Raw genomic sequence first — 23,243 nt, 5'->3', positions numbered from 1 at the left:
TGATAGACCATATTTTTCATGTAATGAAATAAAGAAATGTATGGTCTGAAATTTATGTGCCTCATAGAGTGATTTAATCACTAATATCTCTCTTTCCAAGTTTTCCTTCCACATTCATTAATTCATACAAATATACTGGATACGATTTTCTAGCTAGTTATTATATTTACATGTAATATATATTACATTGATATCCTATATACAAATGTGAGCTGTGAAAGTGTAACACTACCATCTGCTTTTTTAATAAGCACATACACAAAACAGTTAAACAGTGAAGAAGAAAGAAAAACCAAAATCATATTTCAGGTCATCTGATCTGTTTGTATATGGAGTAGAAAGTGGAGACATGTCTTTCCATACACGGGCGCACGCACGCACGCACACACACACACACACACACACACACACACACACACACACACACACACACACGCACTTATAGACACTTCCCATGATGCTTCCACTGTCCTGACATTCCAAACCGACTTTCTGCTTCCTGCAGATTTGTTGACAATCATTACATTTTGAAATCATCCAAAGGATCTTTTAAATATCATCCATTTACAACATAATACACTGGATAGAAAAATCATATACCAGACTTTAGGAACGATTGAATGGTAAAATCACAAATACTGATTAATTACATTTAGATTTTGACTTAATGTGATACTGTATCACAAAACTGCACCTCAAGCAATTTGATCTGAAAAAGCTCTACTATTGCCTAAAGAGAAAAAAAAATCAGTTCATGACAGCAGACTGTATGAAGTAAAGCTATGTATTTGTTATTTTGGAGACAGAAGCATTGCAACACAGAATGACAATCACACACCTCTCAAACACACCCTTAGAGTCAGACAACAAAGACACACAACTGTGTTTAATGGTGATCACAAGCATGTGTCCTCTTACAAAACATGCTCAGGAATAGCATAAATTATATCTAGACTTTTTAAAATTTAAAATTTTGGCCTTTTACTTTTATTTGACAAAAGGTAACTGTATGACAGGGGAGTAGCAAGAGAGAATGGTGATCACATGCAGTAAAATGGCCCAGATCCCATAATGCATTACTTCACTGAAACACAGTGATGCGCATAGAGGATTAAAAAGCCAATACTTTTTCACTAACAATAGTGACTTTACAATCACTATTTTTTCCTTCCCCTTACTGTCCTTGTATCTATTCTGAATGCTCCCCAGCATAACCAAAATGTATGTGTGTCAGAGTAGTGTAAATAATCCAGATAAGCCAGTTATTTAACTTAGAACCAGACATATGGTCCTAATTGCTTCATGATACAGTGTGCAAACATGCAGGTGTAAAGGAAAATTTGTGTTCCAGCTCACCGAACGTGTACTATTAGCATGCAATTGTAAATTTCTTGTTCAAATGTAGGCAAGTCAAACTCACTATGAAGTGGATGGTTAAAACAATTAACAATAAAATGAGCCTTTATTACAACACATGCTTGTAATAAATGGCCAAAAGCCCGTCTTGCCAACGCCCTGAAAAACAAAGTTAGAAAAGACAATAAACCCCTGCTGCAGTTCACCACAAGAGCAGTGAGATTCAATACAGAATTAAAGTTTCAAGTTTTTCCATTCATACAAATCCTTCCTTTATGGTGTAAACTCACCACAGAACATCATGTACCCTACTTCTAAGAGTGGAGAATAGATTTATAGTCTGTCACATGAATGTAGTGGCAGATGTCCTGTGCAAGCCACGTTTACTGTCCTCTCTTCATCCTTGTCACCACTTGGTTGCTCTGATAATCACACACAAGCACTATTCAACAAGAGAGTAACAGCAATATAATCATATTTAAAAGAGGAGGCTAGGAATCCACATTTCTTAACAGTAATGTTATCAAATGTGGATTGCCAATCTTGGTAATGCGAAATCATCATCAGTGAAAACAGAAGTTGCATTAACTTTTAACTGACTTTACATGGCCAATCTGTTTCTTTTTGCTCTCTCCCATTCTCTATTTCCCTCTCTTTGTCTTCTCAGTCAATTTATTTATTTATTTTCTTGGGCACTTCCTTGGGCACTGAGTTGCTGCGGCTATGGAGGTTTTGAGAATGGCAGTGGGTGAAAGAAGGTGAAGAGTGGTGACTAGAAAGTTCTTTACCAACTCAGGTAGGGAGTCTAGCAGCCAACGAAAGCTAGAAACCAGCCTGTGTAGTTTAAGAACTACCTCTTCATTTTACTTTTTACAGGGCTCAGTCAACCACTCATTACCAAACAAATTTCCCACATGTGTGACTAATAAAGGTTTATTTTTGTCTCAGCTTATCTTATTACACACCCTCTCCACAATATCAATAATGGTCTCCTTTTCCTCATCATAGAGGCTACTGGGTCCATTATTGGTCAGAGCATGCTGTGACGATGTGGAGTAACGTGTATCCAAATGCAGACTGCAGAAGGTTAACAGGTGTAAGTGAAAACTGGGCCCTATTTCAGGAAGCCGGTTTAGAGCAAAATCTGAGTAAGTATACCCTGAGTTAACGAAAACTCTGGGTTTTCGGTTTCACAAAGCGAGTTTAGATTAATTCTGAGCGAGTTACTATGACAACACACTCCGTGAAGCTAACCTGCCCCCTAGCAGGTTTACTTCAACTAACCCTGACTTTCTCCGCCTCTTTGTCGGAAACCTGACTGTAGGAAGTGTCAGACATGGCGTGTCCCTTCCTTGAAGAGCCAGTAGATGTTGAAGCCCAAATTCTCCGCAGAGCTCTCCGCCGGGAGAGAGTGATTAGAGCGCGTTCGGACATTTTATCATTTCCTGATGATTTCCTGTGTGAACGTTACCGTTTTTCAGCACAATCTATAATTTATTTGAATAACATCCTCAGGCCTAATATTGCTCATGTGACACATCGCGGACATCCTCTCAGTTCTGTACATATTATTTGTATTGTACTTCGGTTTTTTGCAAACGGAAGCTTTCTGTATAATATTGGTGACGCTGAGCACGTTTCCAAGTCTGTCGGGAAGTCAGGAATGTTACAGTTGCACTGAAACGTCTCCTGTACTCGTTTGTGGTGTTCCCCGGTCATAGACCCACAAGATTTATCAAAGAGGGATTCCACAAAATTGCAGGTATCAGGATGAACAAAACTTAATTCATGATGTGGTGATATTTGAACTACTACTTAAATTTTACATTTATTTTCACGGTTCCCAGGCGTGATTGGCTGTATAGATGGCACTCACATTCCAACAGGAAGTCTTTCCACAGCATTAATGTACAGGTACATGGTTCCCTGTAGCATTTCAAACTAACAAATTATTTCATTATAGTAATGGATGCCAATTTGTGTTCTCTGCACTGTGAAGATCATATGTGATGCTGCCAACATTATCACAAATGTGGAAGCCAACTGCTCAGCCTCTGTGAGTGGTGGTGGTGGAGGACCCCCACCTGTTTTTCGGGCCTCCGCTTTTTTTTCTGTTGGCTATAACGGGTCACATTTGAGCATACAGAGTAAGCAAATATGTACTTGTAATGTGCTCAGATAATTTCAATAAGTGCTTACAGAAAGAAAATTAATGTAGCCTCTAACTGCAATTGATTTACATCGGACAAACAGACCAAGCACTATGGCTCATAATACAATTACACCTTACCTGTTTGGACTATATTTTTATATTTCATTTTTACTTGCTGCCAGGAACGTTTGGGGCCTGTTGGGTTGCACCTGCGCTCACATCACATCACAAAATAAAATGTATAAAATAACAAATAAAATAACATATGATAAAATAACGTGTTAAATGGGTGGAAATCCCTAGATCAATGTTTAAATTAACACTCACGCATTGACTCTGTCGGCTATGTTTTGCCATGTATGCTCCCTTTGTTTTGCAGCTGAGGCTGTGTTAGTTTTTTTCCGCAAAATTTGCATGTTATCGGCATATGCTGCCATCAGAATTTCGGCCTCAAGTGCTGTAAAATACATTGACCGCGCCTTCTTTCCCTCCGTCTCCATGGTGACTCGCTTAATCTGTATCCGCGCTTAACTTGGGGTTAAAGCAACTCCGCGTTGATTGAACTAATTGTTATCAGCCTTTCTAAAACCGAATATTCCGAGTTGGACAGTTCGGGGTTACTCAACCCTGTGTATCATTTTTAACTCTGAGTTTTCTAAACCCGCTTTCTGAAACAGACCCCAGGAGAGTGCCATGTTTGAGGTAAGGAATGAGATTAGATTGAAGTTAAGAGAGAGAAGGAGAGCCTGTGAAAAAGGCTCATTGCCAATGTACACCAGGAGAGACACCATGGAAAAGTTGATGAGGTGAAGGAGAAGAGAGACAACAGAGAGCCTGCATTAAGACTCAATGCTGCTGATGACCAGCAGAAAGTACAGAGCCTGCGCTGAAGCTGAGAGTTGCAAAATACAGGAGGCAAGAGAGAGCCTGCATTAAGACTCAAGGCTGCTGATGGCCAGGAGAGCACAGAGTGTGTGATAAGGCTGAGAGTTGGTCAGGGGAGAGAAGAGAGAAACAGCTTGCATTCAGGCAGAAAGGGTGATGTGTGTTGGGATAGTAAATGGAAAAACTACAGCAAAGATTGGAGTCTACTGAAGCTCACCCAATGAAACACTTGTAAATGGGACCAGAAATGTGAGTAAAGCTACCACCACCATGTAGACTTGAGATGAGTTTAAGACTTGAGCGACTTAGAAGAGAAAATCAGAACCACAGGTAATAAAAAACATGAATGATGTGAGCAAAAACACAAATGCAGGATGGTGCTGGAAATGAATTGGATGCAAGAAGAAAAGGCCATTATTGACCAACAGTTCACTTGTGGATAAGAGGGGAAAAGCCTTGTGAAGTTGTCAAACCTTTAATTGAGTTAAAGTCTTGTTTGAATTAGCCATCAGTGAAGAATGGACACATCTTTGCCTCAATATTTGTACTGTAATATGAGGATTTATGCACTGACAATTCTAACCTCATATGAACATACAAACTCCACATGTAGCTGAATAAATTGACTTCTCATCTAGGAAGACTCAAAGTCTCAAAGCCAAAAGGAGATGACACGATAGACAAAAGTGTCAGTGGAAACAGTACACAGCTGGATAGTGTAGTGGTAGGACTACACATATCTGGGGATTGCACGTTCGATTCCCACCTGGTATCCGGTAAGGGTCCTGGCTAGGCACCACATGCTAAAAACCAGCCCTGGAATGGCGTGGCTATGTGTCCTGTCCACAGTTCAGAACACAAGCAGTTCACTATATGTTGTACTGTGTATGTGACAAATAAAAAATTGTGTTGTATTGTACACAGTTAGGTGCCATTGACACAAAACTTAAGTGTGTTTTTTTTTTCTTTTTGAATACATAGGGATCATCATAGCGGACTGAGTGTACTTCTGTAAAAATGACTTGTCCAGATATATAACATCATTGGTAAACATATTGTCCTATCAGGAAATACTGGGGCATGATGGATTTTTTTCCCAATACAATGCCCTACAACGTCACAATGTGTCACGGCTGGCGGGGTGAGCCGTGAGGTGTGGGGGAAAAGGAGGACCCAAAATGCGGCAGTGACTGATGATTCGAGTGTTTATTTACAAGTGGTGGAGTGGCAAAAACAGGCAGTGAGGCATGACAAAACAACTGAAGAAACCTAAACTGGGAGAACTAAATGACAAACCTGAGACCATACAAAAGGGGTGCGGGGCAGAGAGACGCAGCGACAGGAACAGAACACCATAGAACGCAGATGAGCCGACAACGAACACAGACCGACACCCACTAAATATACACACACACACAAGGTAATCAGGTAATCACACACAGGAGGGAAGAACAGCTGAACCTAATACACATGAGGACCGGAGGAGACAAGCTGAACACAATGACAACAGACACAGACTTTCAGAACAAAACAGGAACTCTAGGACACGAGCCTTCAAAGTAAAGCAGGAAACACACAGACTGATTTACAACACAACACGGGGACATGAACAGAGCACCAAGGACAGACACAGGTAGGGCTGAATATACACCAAACTTCAGGTACCCCCTAAACTAATACAAAATCAGAATAAACACAAAACGCTGGGTCAACGACCCAGGACCATGACACAATGATAACATGAAGTATCACAAAATCACACACTGCATGAATATGTCTTAAAATGTCTTACAACCAAAGATTTTAGTCATTTCTGCTCCAATCATAATGGTAAACATAATAAAATACACCACATTATTATGTATTGCTTCATGGTCATTGGTCAAAGGTCAGGGTCACAGGAATTATGAAAAAGTTTTAGTTTCTACTGGATCGACTACAAATGTTAAAGCTATGTATTAGTCATTGACATAAGCACTTAATTTGCTTGAGCTCTTTAAAACATTGTTTCTTTGCAATACAACATTCTATGACTTCACTGTGACACAGACAGAAGTAATAGATTTCCATATTACCAGTGCTGACATCAGTGTAAATAATCCATGAAAACAATGCAGATGTCATTATTTGGGATTATCACTACTAATGCCAACATATACCAAGAAGGCCCCCGTATTTAAGTTTTTCTCTGTAAGGTTTCTTTTTTAACTTGAGCAATAGTGAGCCAGTCAGTGTAAACATGGAACAACAAATGAACAAAAAAAAACAAAACAAAAAAAACCCCAGAAAAAACTGTACTACATTAACTGTACTACATTAATATCAGCCTGACTCAGAACATTTTTAGTCTTGACTATGACCAAGATATAGAAAATTTTGGGGATCTCCATTTTAAGGTCTCTAGTCTTGATGTAGCAACCCTGACTCAGAGTCATACAAGTCACAAATTATGACAAATGTATGTAAATGTATGTGCTGTTGTTGTCTGCAACAACAACAACAACAACAACACAGGACCACCATTCATTTGTTTAAATGAATAATATTGTGTGAGATTTTAATACAAAAAGAACAATGGGACAAAAAATTACTCTGACTCATGGGAATGGCAAAATACTTCCTCACCGCAAAGTTTTGTGTGTGTCTGCAAAATGGACAGATTGATAGATCAAATGATTTATGATTTGATTTGATTTTGATTTTATTGATTAGCATTCAAATATCTCAGTGAATACAGAACAAAGATCTACCACAAAGCAAGAAAGCATGAGACAAGGCTAATCAAAAGGTATTGGCTGAAGCATTTGCTTATTACGCCAACCCTTTTAACAAAAGATCTTTTTGTATGCCGCTCCTGTACACAGGGCTCGAAGCAAATAATAAAACAAAGCAAAAACAAAACAAACAAACAAACAAACAAGAAAAAAAAACTTTCCACCTTAGATAAGTAACTACAGCAAAGCAAAAGAATCAAGAGGGTTTTTTTTTTTTTGCTCTTTTCATTCTTGATATATATATTTTTCTAATACTCTATTTTTAAACATACTTTTAAACAAGGAAAATGAACTACACCTTTTTAAATCACTGTCATAACTATTCCACAGGTTAACTCCTCTAACAGAAACACATCTCTGCTTTATATTTGTCCTCATCTTGTTTTTTTTAAAGAAATCTGTTCCCCTTAAGTCTTATTGACTCTCTCTGACTTTAAACAGCTTCTGAGTACTGTGGCAAAGCAAGTTATTTTGTGCTTTATACATTATCTGTGCCATTTTATATTCAACTAAATCATAAAATTTCAGGGTATTCAGATTAATAAACAAAATGTTAGTTGGTTCTATATAGTTTGATTGATTTATAATTCTTATAGCTCTTTTTTGTAACTTGAAAATAGGAAGAGTATTTGTTTTATATGCATTACCCCATATCTCCAGACAGTAAGTCATATATGGAAGCAACAGAGTACAATAAAGTGTGTATAATGATTTTTTGTTCAGGACATGCTTTGTTTTATAGAGAATAGCAATGGTTTTTGACATTTTTGTTTTCACATGGTTTATATGAGACTTCCAACTCAGCTTATCATCAATTATCACTCCAAGAAATTTATTTTCATTCACTCTTTCAATTTCAATTCCATTAACCCTGATTTTAGATACATTTTTCATTTGTCTAGTGCCAAAAATAATCAATTTTGTTTTCTTTATATTTAAATGTGTGATGTCAACAGAATTTGACTGTGTGCTCTAATGTGGCAGTAACAAGCATGTGGCAACCAACTCATGTGGCACCCAGCCCTATTCTAATCTACCTTTTTCTGAGGAGAGACAACAGCAACTCTCATTCAAATGTTAAGGTAAGTAATATATACGAATACGCTTCATAATTGGGAAAAAACACAAACTTTGTCCACATTTATTACGTGACAGAAGCATAGCTAAGTTGCAGAGATCCTAACCATGTGGATTCATATTTAACATGTTGTTGTTTTTGTTTTTTCCCCCAGCGAAGAGTGAAATGGAGAGCATGCGCGCGCGCGGTCTGCTTCGGCTTTTTAAAATGAAAATTGATACTGTATAATTGTTTATTAATCGCTGTGTGTTGTCTCAGTGAATAAACTGGATATAAACAGAGCTCATATTGTGATTATTTACACCTTTAAAGCCGTTAGGATTCTCTATAAGCGAAAACAGTCACATTAGGACAAAGTTGAACAAAGTAAGGTTTTGTGGAGGACTTGATAGTCTGCAGGTCGGTTTCCAAACGCGAACATGGGAACGTGAGGAAATCCGCACAAACCACACCTCTCCACACCTTTGTCAGAGACGAAGGCATCGCGTTCTCGGGTAGCAAACGTGTATTGATGTCATGTTAGTTACCTGTGAGTGACACGGTGAAAAGGTTGTCACCGATAGTGAGTCTACGCGACTTTTGTACTTGTATTTCATAAAACTAGACCAGAAAGGGATTTCCTCGCAGACCGGGTAAGTATCATATTATTACAAATGATGCGGTAAAAAAAGCTTAATTTTTGCTGATGTTATTTTCTTTATTTTCTTATGAGTGAATACAAATATCACATAAAACAGATGACGTTGTATGTAGCCAAATGTTTACTTTCCTGAAAATAAACATGACTTCTTTATTTATTTGTTTAGTTTTTAATGGGTTTGTATAAGTGGCAATTAAGTTAAGACTTATCCTTGCAGGACTATATCGTTCGTTTTGCACAATATGGATATATATTATATAAGCATTATATGACGTCTTTTCTTGTTGTGAGCATAACTTGTGTGTATCTCCACACACTCTGTCTGCAGATTGGTAATGTTTCCTGGTCGCACATCTAGAATGATTTCAAAATTTAAGGTACTTGTTTTCCTGCTGTTTTTCACTGGTATTGGTGTGTATTTCAAAACGGGCTACCAATTGACTCATTATGCTGTGAACCAAAAGCTGTGTGCTTGCATAAAATGTTTATCAGAGGATAAGCAGTTGCTTCTGGATCGATCGAATAGAAGTGTTCAACCATTTTTGACTGCAAACTTAAACCTCTCACAGAATGAATTCAACTGGTGGAAGGTAAGTAGTCACCAGGAAAGGATGACATTTTTACACACACCCCTCCAGCTCATTTGGTCTAACAACAAAGTTTATTTGAAATGTCTGACAGGATTTGCAGGCTGAAAGCCGTAGCTTCAGAGTTTATGAAACAACAGTGGCCAACTTGTTTCAGATCTTCCCACAGAATCCAGATGTTATACAACCCAAATATGACCACTGCAGGACTTGTGCTGTGGTGGGTAATTCTGGTAATTTAAGGAGATCGCATTATGGACCGCTGATAGATTTACATGAAGTTGTCATAAGGTACTTTCTAAGCTAAAGCAATTTTTCTTTACCATTAAATTCAAATTCAAATTTTATTTGTCACGTACACAGTACGATATGCAGTGAAATGCTTAGATATGCAGTGAAATGCAGTGAAATATCCCCTCCTACACAAAAGATCCAAACTGATGTGAAATATATCCCTTTGTGCTGTTTAGAATGAACACTGGTATTACCAGAGGCTTTGAAAAAGACGTTGGAAACAAGACAACTCATCGTGTCATGTATCCAGAGAGTGCTGTGGATTTGGATGACAACACCCATTTTGTACTGTTTCCCTTTAAGATACAGGACTTTGAGTGGCTCATTAATGCCTCTACAACAGGGTTTACTGGAAGGTGAGTTCTCTTTTTCAGGGCTACATGCACATGTATTTGACATTTATTTAACGAGACTCAGTGTCTCATTTACAAGAGACCTGTTTTAGACAACATAATTAAATGAAAATAATAAAATAGAAAAAATAAAATAGCAAAATCTGCCTCATTAAGATCAAGTTCCCAGTGATGAAAATCAGCACTGGGACGTCTTTTAAATCTACAAGCAAAATCAGTTAAGCGAGAGAGCTCAAAGTCTTTCTGTAATGTATTCCACGAAGACAGACTTCAAATGATGGCACCTTCTTAATAAGCTCACTACAAACTGATTATCCTGAAATCATACTATGACTACATTTTTATGCAACATGCAGACAGATGAAGTGTCCTCATAACAACTCATCTTACTGTAGTTCATTTAAGTATGCTTTTGTACTGTTCTTAGGATTGTGACTATATATAAATTAAAAATAAAAAAATTAAATAAAGACTCTTAATGCTTGTTGAAAAGTTATTTTATGTGAACCATTTTTAGGCAGTTGTGCAGCCACTAATTTGGGCACATGAAAATCATACATTCAATCATTCAATCATTTTGTACTTTATTTTGTTTCAGATAAAATATTCTGATTTCATCTGAGCTTGCCCAGCTTTCTTCTTGGTCCCTCCAATGCCACCCCATTAAAAGAAAAAATAACACTCTTAGGTTTAGATGTTACAGTCAGCATACACTACCTTCTTCTCTCCCAGCTGCTAAAATTACCGACACCTGCTACTAAGCAAAGTATCTCAAAAGATTTCCCCTAGATTGTCTTGCAGCACAGAATTTACATCAAATGCAAAAATAGAAAGCCAGTGCATGAATTCAACATGTACGCAGATTAAAAGTATTTGGCTGATGGATGTAGTGTGAGGTGAAATAAGGTGAATTTCTGTATCAAACCATTACTCTGATCCTTCTCCGTTTTCAAGACGGACCATGCCTTTTTTAGCTTTGTTTTTGTTAAACACCTACTTTATATTTTTCAATGTCATGCTGTTTCCAACAGGTCATATATGCCAGTGAAATCAAAGATCAAAACTAACAAGGATTTGGTGAGTAGCGTCAATGGCAAAGCTTCCTGGTGGCAATGGTAATATTTAAAAATAAAAGATGTTTAAAGGCTCATTCTAATTTCTAACAGGTCATGGTGGTAAATCCAGCTTTTATGAAATATGTACATGAGGTTTGGCTTGGAAATAAGAGACGTTATCCATCCACTGGCTTTATGGCTTTGATTCTTGCACTTCACATTTGTGATGAGGTAAGTACAAAGTTTTCAGTCTCCGAAGTGCCAGACGTACAAAATAAAATATGATTTTTATTGTCATACAAGCTGGTCCATTTGAGTCTTTGCTAATTTGTTCTTTTGTTCTTATATTGCTCTCCTAAATAGATGTGCATTTCAAAAGTTCAAAATGTCTTTGGTGAAGATCAGAGCAGGTTTACCCACCAGTACCACTTGATTAAAAAACTCTGGTTTAATCTGTGAATGGTTAAATTTCAGTTCACATGCCCTATGAAAGTGAAAGCTGTTGCAAGTATTTCTGATGTGTCCCCTTCTTAAATTGACTAGACTACAATCTAGAAGACATTCCTTCATGGAAAGCTTTTTAGCTAAACCTCTCAATAAGAGGTTTTGTCATTGTATACTCATGGTATAATCATAGTGTTTCCATTTAGTGCTCAGGTCGCTGTCCAACTGTTCATTTCATTTTTCAGCAGCCATTGTTTGGATTTTAGTTAAAAAAGGGACATTTTGTTCATGCATTTGTTTCCCATTCATTCATATGTTCATTTTTTGTCTTCCTAGGTTAATGTGTTTGGTTATGGCGCTGACAGTGATGGAAACTGGAGTCACTACTGGGAAATACTCACAAACAAAAGGTTAAGAACTGGAGTACATCCTGGAAATTATGAGTATAACATCATCCAGCAACTAGCTCAGCAACAAAAAATTAAGTTCTATGAAGGCCTAATGAAAAAAATGTGATTGAATGCCATACACTCAGTGGGGAAAGAACTGAAAGCCAAATGGATGTGTATCTACAACTATAGTAATTTCCTAACCCTCCTAACTGAAACTGATATTGGGAATCTTTAGGAAGGACTAGTAATCATGAAAGGGGTTACGTTAAAGAAGTCTTTGGATATGTGACATTTTGGTAGTTTCCCCCCCTAAACCATAGCTTAAATTAACCATGTAAAAAATGTACCCAGGGGTTATACTCTTTAGTAGTTTCTAACATCTATGGTTCTTAAGAAATGAAGTATTTTCTTACGAGTTGGCAGAATTACAAGAAGACAGACAACAGCATTATTATTCTTAGTTAAAGTAAGCTGGTTGCATGAAAAGGAAAATGGTGCAGTAAAGTAACTTATAACATAGAGGGTGTTTAATTCATGTAATGAATATTGTCAGCATTTTCTAATACAGTCAGCAAATATTTAGATTTGTAGAATTTTACAGGGTTGATCTCCTTAAACTTGTGTTATTGTTATTATGCAAGTGGAGAGCTGTCATACTCTCAGAGTAGGAAGGACTCAAACACACAAACACAAACAGAGGCAGGCAGTCTTTTCGTTCAAGCTCGGGTCCTCTACCAGAGGCCTGGGAGTTTGAGGGTCCTGCGCAGTATCTTAGCTGTTCCTAGGAGTGCGCTCTTCTGGACAGAGATCTCCGATGTTATTCCTCGGATTTGCTGGAGCCACTCGCCTGGCCTGGGAGTCACCGCACCGAGTGCTCCAATTACTACTGGGACCACTGTTACCTTCACTCTCCACATCTTCTCGGGCTCTTCTCTGAGCCCTTGGTATTTCTCAAGCTTCTCGTTTTCCTTCTTCCTGATGTTGCTGTCATTCAAAACCACTACATCTATCACTCACATGTGGGCAGATGTTCCAATCAAATATTAATTATTGTCACAAAAGCATTGTGGTTAGACATGATCATGATTTCTAGTAAGGATAGTATGGATATATCAGCATTTTTCTGACAACCTAATTTTGTTCCTACTACTGCTGCCATAACCACCACATCAAATAAAATGTAAAAGGGTACACCACGTAGCACTTATTAGTGAATGTATGTTTTGCTGGACACCTGGAGTGCATTCCTGACTATCCATTGTAAACAGTGTTTTTTTGTTGTTGTTGTTGTAGTTTTATGTATTTTTGGGAGAGGACAAAATAACACATATAGTATGTGTATTAATATGGTTACAGTTAAGCCTCAATTCTAACCCTTGGCTTGCAAGCTGCAGGTTACTAACACAAAGGTTACTGTCCTCAGGCAGTACAACACACACAAACACACACTCACACTGGTAGAGGAGAGAGAGAGAAAGGAAGAAAGGTAAACTGTATCCAGATAACCCAGGGACAATTTGCTTTCCTAAGCAGCTTAACAGTTCATTTCATGTTGAAGTTGCCACCTTTGGTTTCGAGTTTGATTTTAAAAGTGATGTTTTGAATATTTCTGAAATGCATTTTTTCCATTCATCATTCATCACCTCTTTCTCATATCTAAAAATGGGCATTTGCATCCTTTCAGATCCACATTTTATATAGGGTTGTAATAATTTAACTTTATTGCTTTTTTTAATGATTATGGGAGAAATAATATATTATAGCATTTGAAAAAAATGCTTACCTTTTATGATCTAACATTTGAACATTGAGCATTTAGAAATCAGATATTTGTAACTATGTTAAAAAAATATTTGAAAATTATGTAGGACATAAACAGCTGGTCAGCAGAAATGTGCACTACATTGCCAAAAGTATTAGCTCATCTGATCTGACTCATCTATCAAATTTCCAGACAGAGAAGCATGGTTTGTCAAACCAAAGAGCACTTATTGGTGAATTTGTGTTTTGCTCTTGCACCTGGAGTGCATTCCTGCTATATATATGTGTATGTATATATACAGTGGGGCAAAAAAGTATTTAGTCAGCCACCGATTGTGCAAGTTCCCCCACTTAAAATGATGACAGAGGTCAGTAATTTGCACCAGAGGTACACTTCAACTGTGAGAGACAGAATGTGAAAAAAAAATCCATGAATTCACATGGTAGGATTTGTAAAGAATTTATTCGTAAATTAGGGTGGAAAATAAGTATTTGGTCACCTCAAACAAGGAAAATCTCTGGCTCTCACAGACCTGTAACGTCTTCTGTAAGACGCTTTTCTGTCCCCCACTCGTTACCTGTATGAATGGCACCTGTTTGAACTCATCATCTGTATAAAAGACACCTGTCCACAGCCTCAAACAGTCAGACTCCAAACTCCGCCATGGCCAAGACCAAAGAGCTTTCGAAGGACACCAGGAAAAGTATTGTAGACCTGCACCAGACTGGGAAGAGTGAATCTACAATAGGCAAGCAGCTTGGTGTGAAGAAATCAACTGTGGGAGCAATCATCAGAAAATGGAAGACATACAAGACCACTGATAATCTCCCTCCATCTGGGGCTCCACGCAAGATCTCATCCCGTGGGGTCAAAATGATCATGAGAACGGTGAGCAAAGATCCCAGAACCACACGGGGGGACCTGGTGAATGACCTGCAGAGAGCTGGGACCAAAGTAACAAAGGTCACCATCAGTAACACACTACAACGGCAGGGAATCAAATCCCGCAGTGCCAGACGTGTTCCGCTGCTGAAGCCAGTGCATGTCCAGGCCCGTCTGAAGTTTGCCAGAGAGCACATGGATGATACAGCAGAGGATTGGGAGAATGTCATGTGGTCAGATGAAACCAAAGTAGAACTTTTTGGTATAAACTCAACTCGTCGTGTTTGGAGGAAGAAGAATACTGAGTTGCATCCCAAGAACACCATACCTACTGTGAAGCATGGGGGTGGAAACATCATGCTATGGGGCTGTTTTTCTGCCAAGGGGACAGGACGACTGATCCGTGTTAAGGACAGAATGAATGGGGCCATGTATCGTGAGATTTTGAGCCAAAACCTCCTTCCATCAGTGAGAACTTTGAAGATGAAACGAGGCTGGGTCTCCCAACATGACAATGATCCAAAACACACCGCCCGGGCAACAAAGGAGTGGCTCCGTAAGAAGCATTTGAAAGTCCTGGAGTGGCCTAGCCAGTCTCCAGACCTCAACCCCATAGAAAATCTGTGGCGGGAGTTGAAAGTCCGTGTTGCTCGGCGACAGCCCCAAAACATCACTGCTCTCGAGAAGATCTGCATGGAGGAATGGGCCAAAATACCAGCTACTGTGTGTGCAAACCTGGTAAAGACCTATAGTAAACGTTTGACCTCTGTTATTGCCAACAAAGGTTATGTTACAAAGTATTGAGTTGTATTTTTGTTATTGACCAAATACTTATTTTCCACCCTGATTTACGAATAAATTCTTTACAAATCCTACCATGTGGATTCATGGATTTTTTTTTTCACATTCTGTCTCTCACAGTTGAAGTGTACCTCTGGTGCAAATTACTGACCTCTGTCATCATTTTAGGTGGGGGAACTTGCACAATCGGTGGCTGACTAAATACTTTTTTGCCCCACTGTATATATATATATATATATATATATATATATATATATATATATATATATATATATATATATATATATATTGTATAAAGTATTAAGACTTTTTTGGCTTTGTATTTTTTGTATTCTAGAAGCACACACAGCAAATGGTAATTTTATCAGTTTGGTGTGGGATCACTGAATTTGGCAATGTACTTTACAGTGAGCAGCAGCATGCTCGCATTTAAGTATATAATTGTTTGCAATGTAACAAAGATTACCCAACTTTTTAAATGATCTGTAGACCTCTTGTCAAATTAATGACCCACCAATATGTTCCATTTATTTGTTTAGTCACCAAATATTTAAATATTACAACTTTTACAAAAATAATCTCTTAAGTGGCCTTAAGAACTCATTAACCACTTATCAGTGTGAAAAGGATCACCCATTCAAATCTACTCAAACAGAATAACAAGGGTAAATAAAATGCTCTTAAGCAAAAAAAGTGTGTTTTAACATATATATATATAATATAGTTTGTTGAGTCATTCTTTAGACTAACTTGACAGTTCTTAATTTTCTGAAAATCTATAAAGGTTTTAAAATTTTCTTTCTGTTAGCTACATATGAATAAATAAATAAATAAATAAATAATTAAATGAATAAAAAAAAGGTTTGTGTACAAATGAAACTGGACAGTTCCTCAAGCCAATTCCACAGAGAAAATAAAATGTAAAAATAAGATAAAATGGAAACAAAAACAAAAAACTCCATGGTCCTGCTCCCCAGTCGATGCCATACCTATTATATTTAAAACTTGCTCATTATGTAAGTGATCATTATCAAGTTACAGAATAGAACCAAACAGAGCACATGAAGTTGATTATGTTTTCTGTTGTGACAGGCATTTTCAAATGCAGTATTTCAAGCAGAGCTCAGAAATTAAACAAGGAATGGATTTATGAATCAATAAATGAATGTATCTACCAATTCATCAGTCATTCAATATTTTCACAACAATAAAGTGAAATGATTTTTGCAAATGTCTCCCCAGTATGAACTCAAAAACCACAATAAGGGCATTTGTGAGGTAAACTGGTAATATTTAGACTTGCCATTTGCCTTTTGAAGAAGTGCTTGTATTTGGCTTTTTCATGGAAGTTCTTGGCCAGATAACAACAACATAATACATAACAGTAAAAAGTCTGAGTCAGAAGAGGCAAACTAATGTCTGACCAAAGACTGCTGGCCTGAAAGAGCAGGCTACAGTTTTTCCCTTTTTATGGGACATTGGCAAACACTGGACAGCCTCTTTTGAGCTCATCCTTCATCCAACCAAGGTTCACGAAACTCAAGAGATTCACATCTAGAACAAATAAAAAGGATTAGGCTTAAAACCAGACAACCAATTAGTCATTTAACTGATTAATGGTTGAGACATTTTTGTGTGATTGCATTTGTAACATCTGAATAAGTGTTGATTAATCACTGCTGTTAGTTTTTTTTTTTTTTTTTGCTGGAGCACCACACAGCCCTTGGATCGGTTGAAGATGGTTTTGTTTTGGAGGCTGCAGACTCTTGTACTGTAAATTTCTTTAGTTTATGTATTAATTGATTTACTTTAGTAATAGTAGTAACACTTTTGTACTCAGTATAGAAAGCTCACTCTTGGCATCAGTTGTATGCATGTGGAATGTGATCAAAAGTGGGGTCCAAGTTTTATTGCACCTTCACAGCAGACTCATTTTCCTCTTGAGGGCTCTGGACATCCTGTTGCAGATGAGATGACGGTTGGTCGGAACTGTTCCTAGACTGAAGAGATAAGGATCTGTTAATAATTGATCTGCTGTGAAACGTTCTTTGTTTGGGAAGTATAACGGGTTAGGTGTGTGATCTGAACATTTTTCTCCACTGCAGTGTTTTTCTTTTCTTTTTTTAATAAACCTCACTTCAAAAGCCACGCATGCCTGTTGTTTGCAGTTTTATTCAATATTTTCCATAACACTCTCAACACTGAATATCCAGCAATGACGAGCTCACCTGAAACTTCACACCTTGGCTCATGTGATTAGGTAGAGCACATGTGTCAAACTCATGGCCCGCAAGCCACATCCAGCCCGGCGTACATTTATATCCGTACCTCTTGATGGATCTCAAGAAGAAAAGAAGAGGCTGTTGAAGGAGTGTATGGTGAAAAACAATTATATCCTTTCTCCTAACACTCACTCATCCCTTACTCAGGAGAAGCTAAGATGAAGCAGCATTAGCTTAATGAAAAGCACTCACTGAGACACAGATGCATAAACAGTCACCAGAGACAGTGAAAATATTTCACACCACATAACAAGATATATTACACTTTACAAAGCTCTTTAAAAAAATCTGTTCTTCACGTGAGCAAATAAGTAAAATCATCTGTGTGCCAACAGATAATCCAGTTTTCCCACTTAGACAGAATCATCAATGCTGTTTGAAGTCAGACGTCCTTCATCTTCCATCCATTCTCTTTTGTTGCGTTTGAACTGGAGCCTATCTCAGCGGTCACAGGTCAAAACACTCAGGTCACCACTCTGTCACAGATACTTGTGAAAGGCGCTATGGAAAGATAAAACTGATATTACTTTTGAAATGACCAAATATATTGAGTCATTATATTTGTATTGTTTGTAATTAAATGATCTGAAAAAACTGCACCTTAATAAAATTTGATCTGAGAAACCTTAGGTTAAACGATTCGGAGGAAGTAAAACTATCATTTCGTTAGTTGACTCAGAGCAAGTAGAAACGCATTACGGAATGACAAACATTCCGAACACGCCCTTAGAGTCAAACAATGAAGACACATGAACAGTGGCGGTCCTAGCCTGTTTGGCGCCCTGGGCGAACACTCCCTGTGGCAAAAGTTATGCGAGATCCCGAGTTTGTTTTGCGAGATCTCGCAAAAGTCCTTCTTAATTCTTTTCTTAATTTTTTTCCCCTCCCATGTCCCTTGCGGGGCTCCGTATTTTTCTAAACTGAGTACCTGATGGCTTTGAACTTTTCTTGTCCATCTTCCATTGGTTTTAATTTTGCACTCCAGTACCCATCCCTCAACCCGAGGATCACCACAACATAATCTAACACAGCGGTCTCCAACCTTTTTTGCGCCACGGACCGGTTTATGCCCGACAATATTTTCATGGACCGGCCTTTAAGGTGTCGCGGATAAATACTACAAAATAAAACTAGTACCGGTATCGAAAAAAATAAGATTTATTCATAACACACATGAAAAGACCCAGGAAAACTGAGTTAACGATAAAAATGATGACAAAATAACGCTGAAAACCGATAACAACCCTGAAAACCATACATTTCACACCTGAGCCTCAACTTTCTCAAACGATTCACGGACCGGTACCGGTCCGAGGCCCGGGGGTTGGGGACCGCTGATCTAACACCATAATCTACACCTTAGTTCATAGATTCACTTTGTCTAGGGTGCATTTCTGAGATTTCACACAACCCAGGATTCAAATCATGAATACATAATGGTATTGGATTTACAACATTATAAATGAAATGTGCTCTACTTGGAAGCAGCAGGCCCCCCCTCCCCTTTTGACGGGTTGTGTGCGAGACTTTAAATCAGGGGTAGGCAACCTTTCTGATGACGAGTGCCATTTAAAATTTCCTCAGAAGTCACTGTGCCATATGATTGCATTAGCAATAAATCTAATAACGCTCTATATGAACAGTTACACGCAGGGTGTTGGGAAGCGCATCTGTAACCGAAAGGTTACAGATGGTTCGATCCGGAAGGTCGCCGGTTCGATACCCGTACTCTCTGTCCTGGTCTTGTGTCCTTGGGCAAGACACTTCACCTACCGCCTACTGGTGTTGGCCAGAGGGGCCGATGGCGCGATATGGCAGCCTCACTTCTGTCAGTCTGCCCCAGGGCAGCTGTGGCTACAATCGTAGCTTGCCTCCACCAGTGTGTGAATGCGAGAGTAAATGAATAGTGGCATTGTAAAGCGCTTTGGCTGCCTTGAAAAGCGCTATATAAATCCAATCCATTATATCTGACCCAGATAGACTGCAGGTCATAACTTCTTACCTGAAGTTCAGTTCACCTGACACTCGGAACGGCGGCTGCCTCGGGTCTCTCCTCTTGCCTCCCCTTTCTCTCATCCACCTGCTGGCATCCACCACTTATTAATATTACTGAATCTGTGGAAGCTTAGCCACCACCAAACAACTGAGTTCGTTTTTTACACACCGACCAGCATCTGGCCAATCCACCACTTTCATTATATACTATTACAAAAAAAAAAAAAAAAAAAAAAAAAAAAAATCATCGGCCACCGACCAAAATAATGCCCAATGGCCAGTCCAGCTATGGTCGTGCCATCACTTAACCCTTCGCGTGCCAACTGTGGCACGGGTGCCCAGTGTTGCCGACCCCTGCTTTAAATCATCAAACTGTAAATTTTAAATTGTTATTGATCCCTTTACCCCTAGTCCTAAAGTGTATATTTATTTTCTTACTCTTCTTATATATATTGTTTGTTTACTTGCACTGCTGTAACTGGAGCCTCGTCGTCTCGTGTCTCTATATACTGGACTGTATGTAGCGGAGATGACAATAAAGTTTACTTTGACTTCAGCAGCGAGCAGGTGCACCGAGGGCTCTCGCGCTCACTTTTCGTGTATAGAATTTCGAAAAAACATTGGTGCAAATTATAAGTCTGTATCATAATGTCTGGTGTTTTCGTTTTTGTTGGTTTGTTTTTATTTTGTTTTATTTTGCGAGTTGGTTTTTAGATGCCGCTCCAGCCGGTCAGAGAATCCCCCGTCGCCACGCCCTCTCCTCTCTGCGCCGCAAGCAGCAGGCGCACCTTGCAAACGAAGGGAGCCCTTACTCCCAGCAAATGGGCGATAGAAAACCGATCGGGGCCTATGCCATTCCCAATATGCGCTGGCATGACGTCGGGGCAGCATGAGTATGAGCATTTTTTTTTTTTGCCGATGTCCGTGATGCCGCCCCCCACCACGATGCCGCCCCGGGCAATCGCTACTGCACATGACTGTAAAAAGGATATAAAAAGGATGATCTTCACTTAGCAAACAAATATTTCCAATGGCCAGTGATTCCATAAGCCAATGATAATCAAATGAGAATCGATAAAGATAATCAATAGGGAATCAAATTGCTGATATTGATATGCAAGAACAGCCTTTACTTATCAAAGCATGGACTCCACTAGACCCCTGAAAGAGTGCTGCAGTATCTGACACAAAGATGTTAGTAACAGATAGATAGTAGGTCCTGTGAGGTGTGAGCTGGGGGTTTCATGGATCTGACTTGCTTGTCCAGCATATTCATTGGCCATTATCACACACACTCAAATCCTTACACTTGCCCATTTTTCCTGCTTTTAACAAATCAGTGGAGGATAAAATGTTCACTTGGTCCCTAATGTATGTATGTATGTAAACATGGTATTCCCTTCACTATTCCCACTTGTCTGAAGGCCTCCACCATTATTCCCATCCCCCAAAAGACTGGAATAGACAGCCTCAATGACTAAAGACCCATAGCCCTCACACCTATAGTCAAATTCAAATTCAAATTCAAATTTTATTTGTCACACACACAACCATACACAGTATGACATGAGGTGAAATGCTTGTAGCTGTGCAATGTAGTGCCCGACCATTAAATGACAGTGGTTTTACAGTATTTACAAATTTACAGGTTATACAAAATTTACAGATTTAACTTAGAAATTTACAGTAAAAAAATGTGCAAATAGCAGAAAGAGATTATAAATTATAGGAAGTGTGCATGAAGAAAAACCAGAGTGCGTGTGGTGATGTGATGTGTGTGAGAGCCCAGTCCTACACCTGGTTCAGGGCCCGAATAGCCTGGGGGAAGAAGCTCCTCCTCATTCTCTCTGTTTTGGCCTTAAGGGAGCGGAAGCGCTTCCCAGACCTCAACAGTGAGAAGAGTCCATTGTTGGGATGGGAGAGGTCCATCATAATCTTCCTAGCTTTGGTCTTGCACCGCTTGGTGTAGATGGACAGCAGGTCAGGGAGCTCTGATTGAATGATGCGTTCGGCTGAGCGCACCACTCTTTGCAGATCTCGTCTGTCCTGCTTGGTGCTGTTCCCAAACCAGGTGCAGATGTTCCCCGTCAGGATGCTCTCGATTTTGCAGGAGTAAAAGTTCTTGAGCACCTTCAGTGGCAGATGGAAGTCTCTAAGTCTTCTGAGGAAGAAAAGACGCTGATGGGCTTTCTTAACCAGGGTGTTGATGTGACAGGACCATGACAGGTCCTGAGTGATGTGGACATCCAGGTATCGGAAACTGTCCACTCTCTCCACTGGCGTGCCACTGATGATGAGGGGCTTGTAATTCCTCGGCTGCTTTGTAGTGAAGTCCACGATCAGCTTCTTAGTCTTGCTGACGTTTAGGAGGAGGTTATTCTCCTGGCACCAGGTCTCCAGGTTCCTAATCTCCTCCAGGTAGGCCGTCTCGATATTGTCGGAGATCAGGCCCACAACAACAGTGTCGTCAGCAAACTTGACAATGGAGGTGGTGTCTGATGTGGCTACACAGTCATAAGTGTACAGTGAGTACAGCAGGGGGCTTAAAACACAGCCCTGAGGCGCTCCAGTGCTGAGTGAGATGGAGGGGGAGACAGTGATGGACTGTTTGAAGCACGTTGGAGGGAGAGCCAGGGAGAGGTTGAAGATCTCCGTGAACACCGGTGCTAGCTGGTCAGCGCAGGCTCTCAGGACCCGGCCAGGGGTTGCATCTGGTCCTGCTGCCTTCCTGGTGTTCACCCTCCTGAAGGTGTTCCTCAAGGCATGCTCTGTGATGATGAATGCATTGTCTTCACTGGTGCACTCCGAGCGCGCGCAGCCATTTGTTGTTTTAATTGCCGCAGCGTCGAAGCGAGCATAAAACGTGTTCAGCTCATCAGCCAGTGAAGCGTCGGCATTCATCATTGACGAGGCTGGTCGTTTATAGTCCTTTATTGTCTGCAGTCCTTTCCACAGGCTCCTAGAGTCGCACTGTTGTAGCTGTGACTCTAGTTTTTCCCCGTAGCTCCGCTTTGCCTTTCTGACGCACTGCGCACGTTGTAAGACGCAGCCTTGTATAGGTCCATATTACCGGAGACGAGCCCTTCATTGTAGGCAGCAGATCTCAGAGCGTCGCGGATGTTTTTATCCACCCACGGTTTCTGGTTGGGAAACGTTCGGTTGATAGATCTTTCTGCTGTGTCGTCCGCTAGTTTCCCGATGAATCCCACAACCGCTTCCGTAAACATGTTGATGTCATCAGAGCTGCGCCGAAACATGTCCCAGTCTGCATCATCCAGTGCGTCATCCAGTGCGTCCTGCAGCGCGGTCACTGATTGGTCCGTTCAGCGAGCAACCTCCCTACTAATTGGTGGTTGCTGCTTTAGCCTTTGTTTGTAAGCAGGCATGAGGAAGATGGTGGCATGGTCCGATTTTCCAGTTTCTTAACAGTTAACAGTTCTTGAACGGGGTGTAGCAGTGGTCTAATGTCCTAGTGCCCCGGGTGGGGGCAGTTGATGTGCTAGCGAAGGTT

At 39.6% G+C, this 23,243-nt stretch overlaps 1 protein-coding gene across 1 annotated transcript; it reads left to right on the top strand.

Annotated features, from left to right (window-relative positions):
- Nucleotides 1-8,817: 8,817 nt before the first annotated feature.
- Nucleotides 8,818-12,497, top strand: LOC113014766 (CMP-N-acetylneuraminate-beta-galactosamide-alpha-2,3-sialyltransferase 1-like). The gene is made up of 7 exons (XM_026156498.1): nucleotides 8,818-8,877; nucleotides 9,214-9,475; nucleotides 9,567-9,763; nucleotides 9,943-10,122; nucleotides 11,151-11,196; nucleotides 11,286-11,405; nucleotides 11,955-12,497. Exons 2-7 carry the CDS (start codon nucleotides 9,221-9,223, stop codon nucleotides 12,132-12,134), a joined length of 978 nt encoding a protein of 325 aa, XP_026012283.1. The 5' UTR covers nucleotides 8,818-8,877; nucleotides 9,214-9,220; the 3' UTR covers nucleotides 12,135-12,497.
- The last annotated feature ends 10,746 nt before the right edge of the window (nucleotides 12,498-23,243 follow it).

Source organism: Astatotilapia calliptera, chromosome 22, assembly GCF_900246225.1.
Source record: "Astatotilapia calliptera chromosome 22, fAstCal1.2, whole genome shotgun sequence".
In the NCBI taxonomy this organism is placed as follows: Eukaryota; Metazoa; Chordata; class Actinopteri; order Cichliformes; family Cichlidae; genus Astatotilapia; species Astatotilapia calliptera.
This window is presented reverse-complemented; position numbering and strand designations above follow the sequence as displayed.

Excerpts from the sequence above, each read along its gene's own strand:
- LOC113014766 (XM_026156498.1), top strand. The coding sequence starts at position 9,221 with ATGTTTCCTGGTCGCACATCTAGAATGATTTCAAAATTTAAGGTACTT. Across the intron at positions 9,476-9,566 it reads ATGAATTCAACTGGTGGAAG|GATTTGCAGGCTGAAAGCCG; the intron begins GTAAGTAGTCAC and ends AATGTCTGACAG. Across the intron at positions 11,197-11,285 it reads TCAAAACTAACAAGGATTTG|GTCATGGTGGTAAATCCAGC; the intron begins GTGAGTAGCGTC and ends AATTTCTAACAG.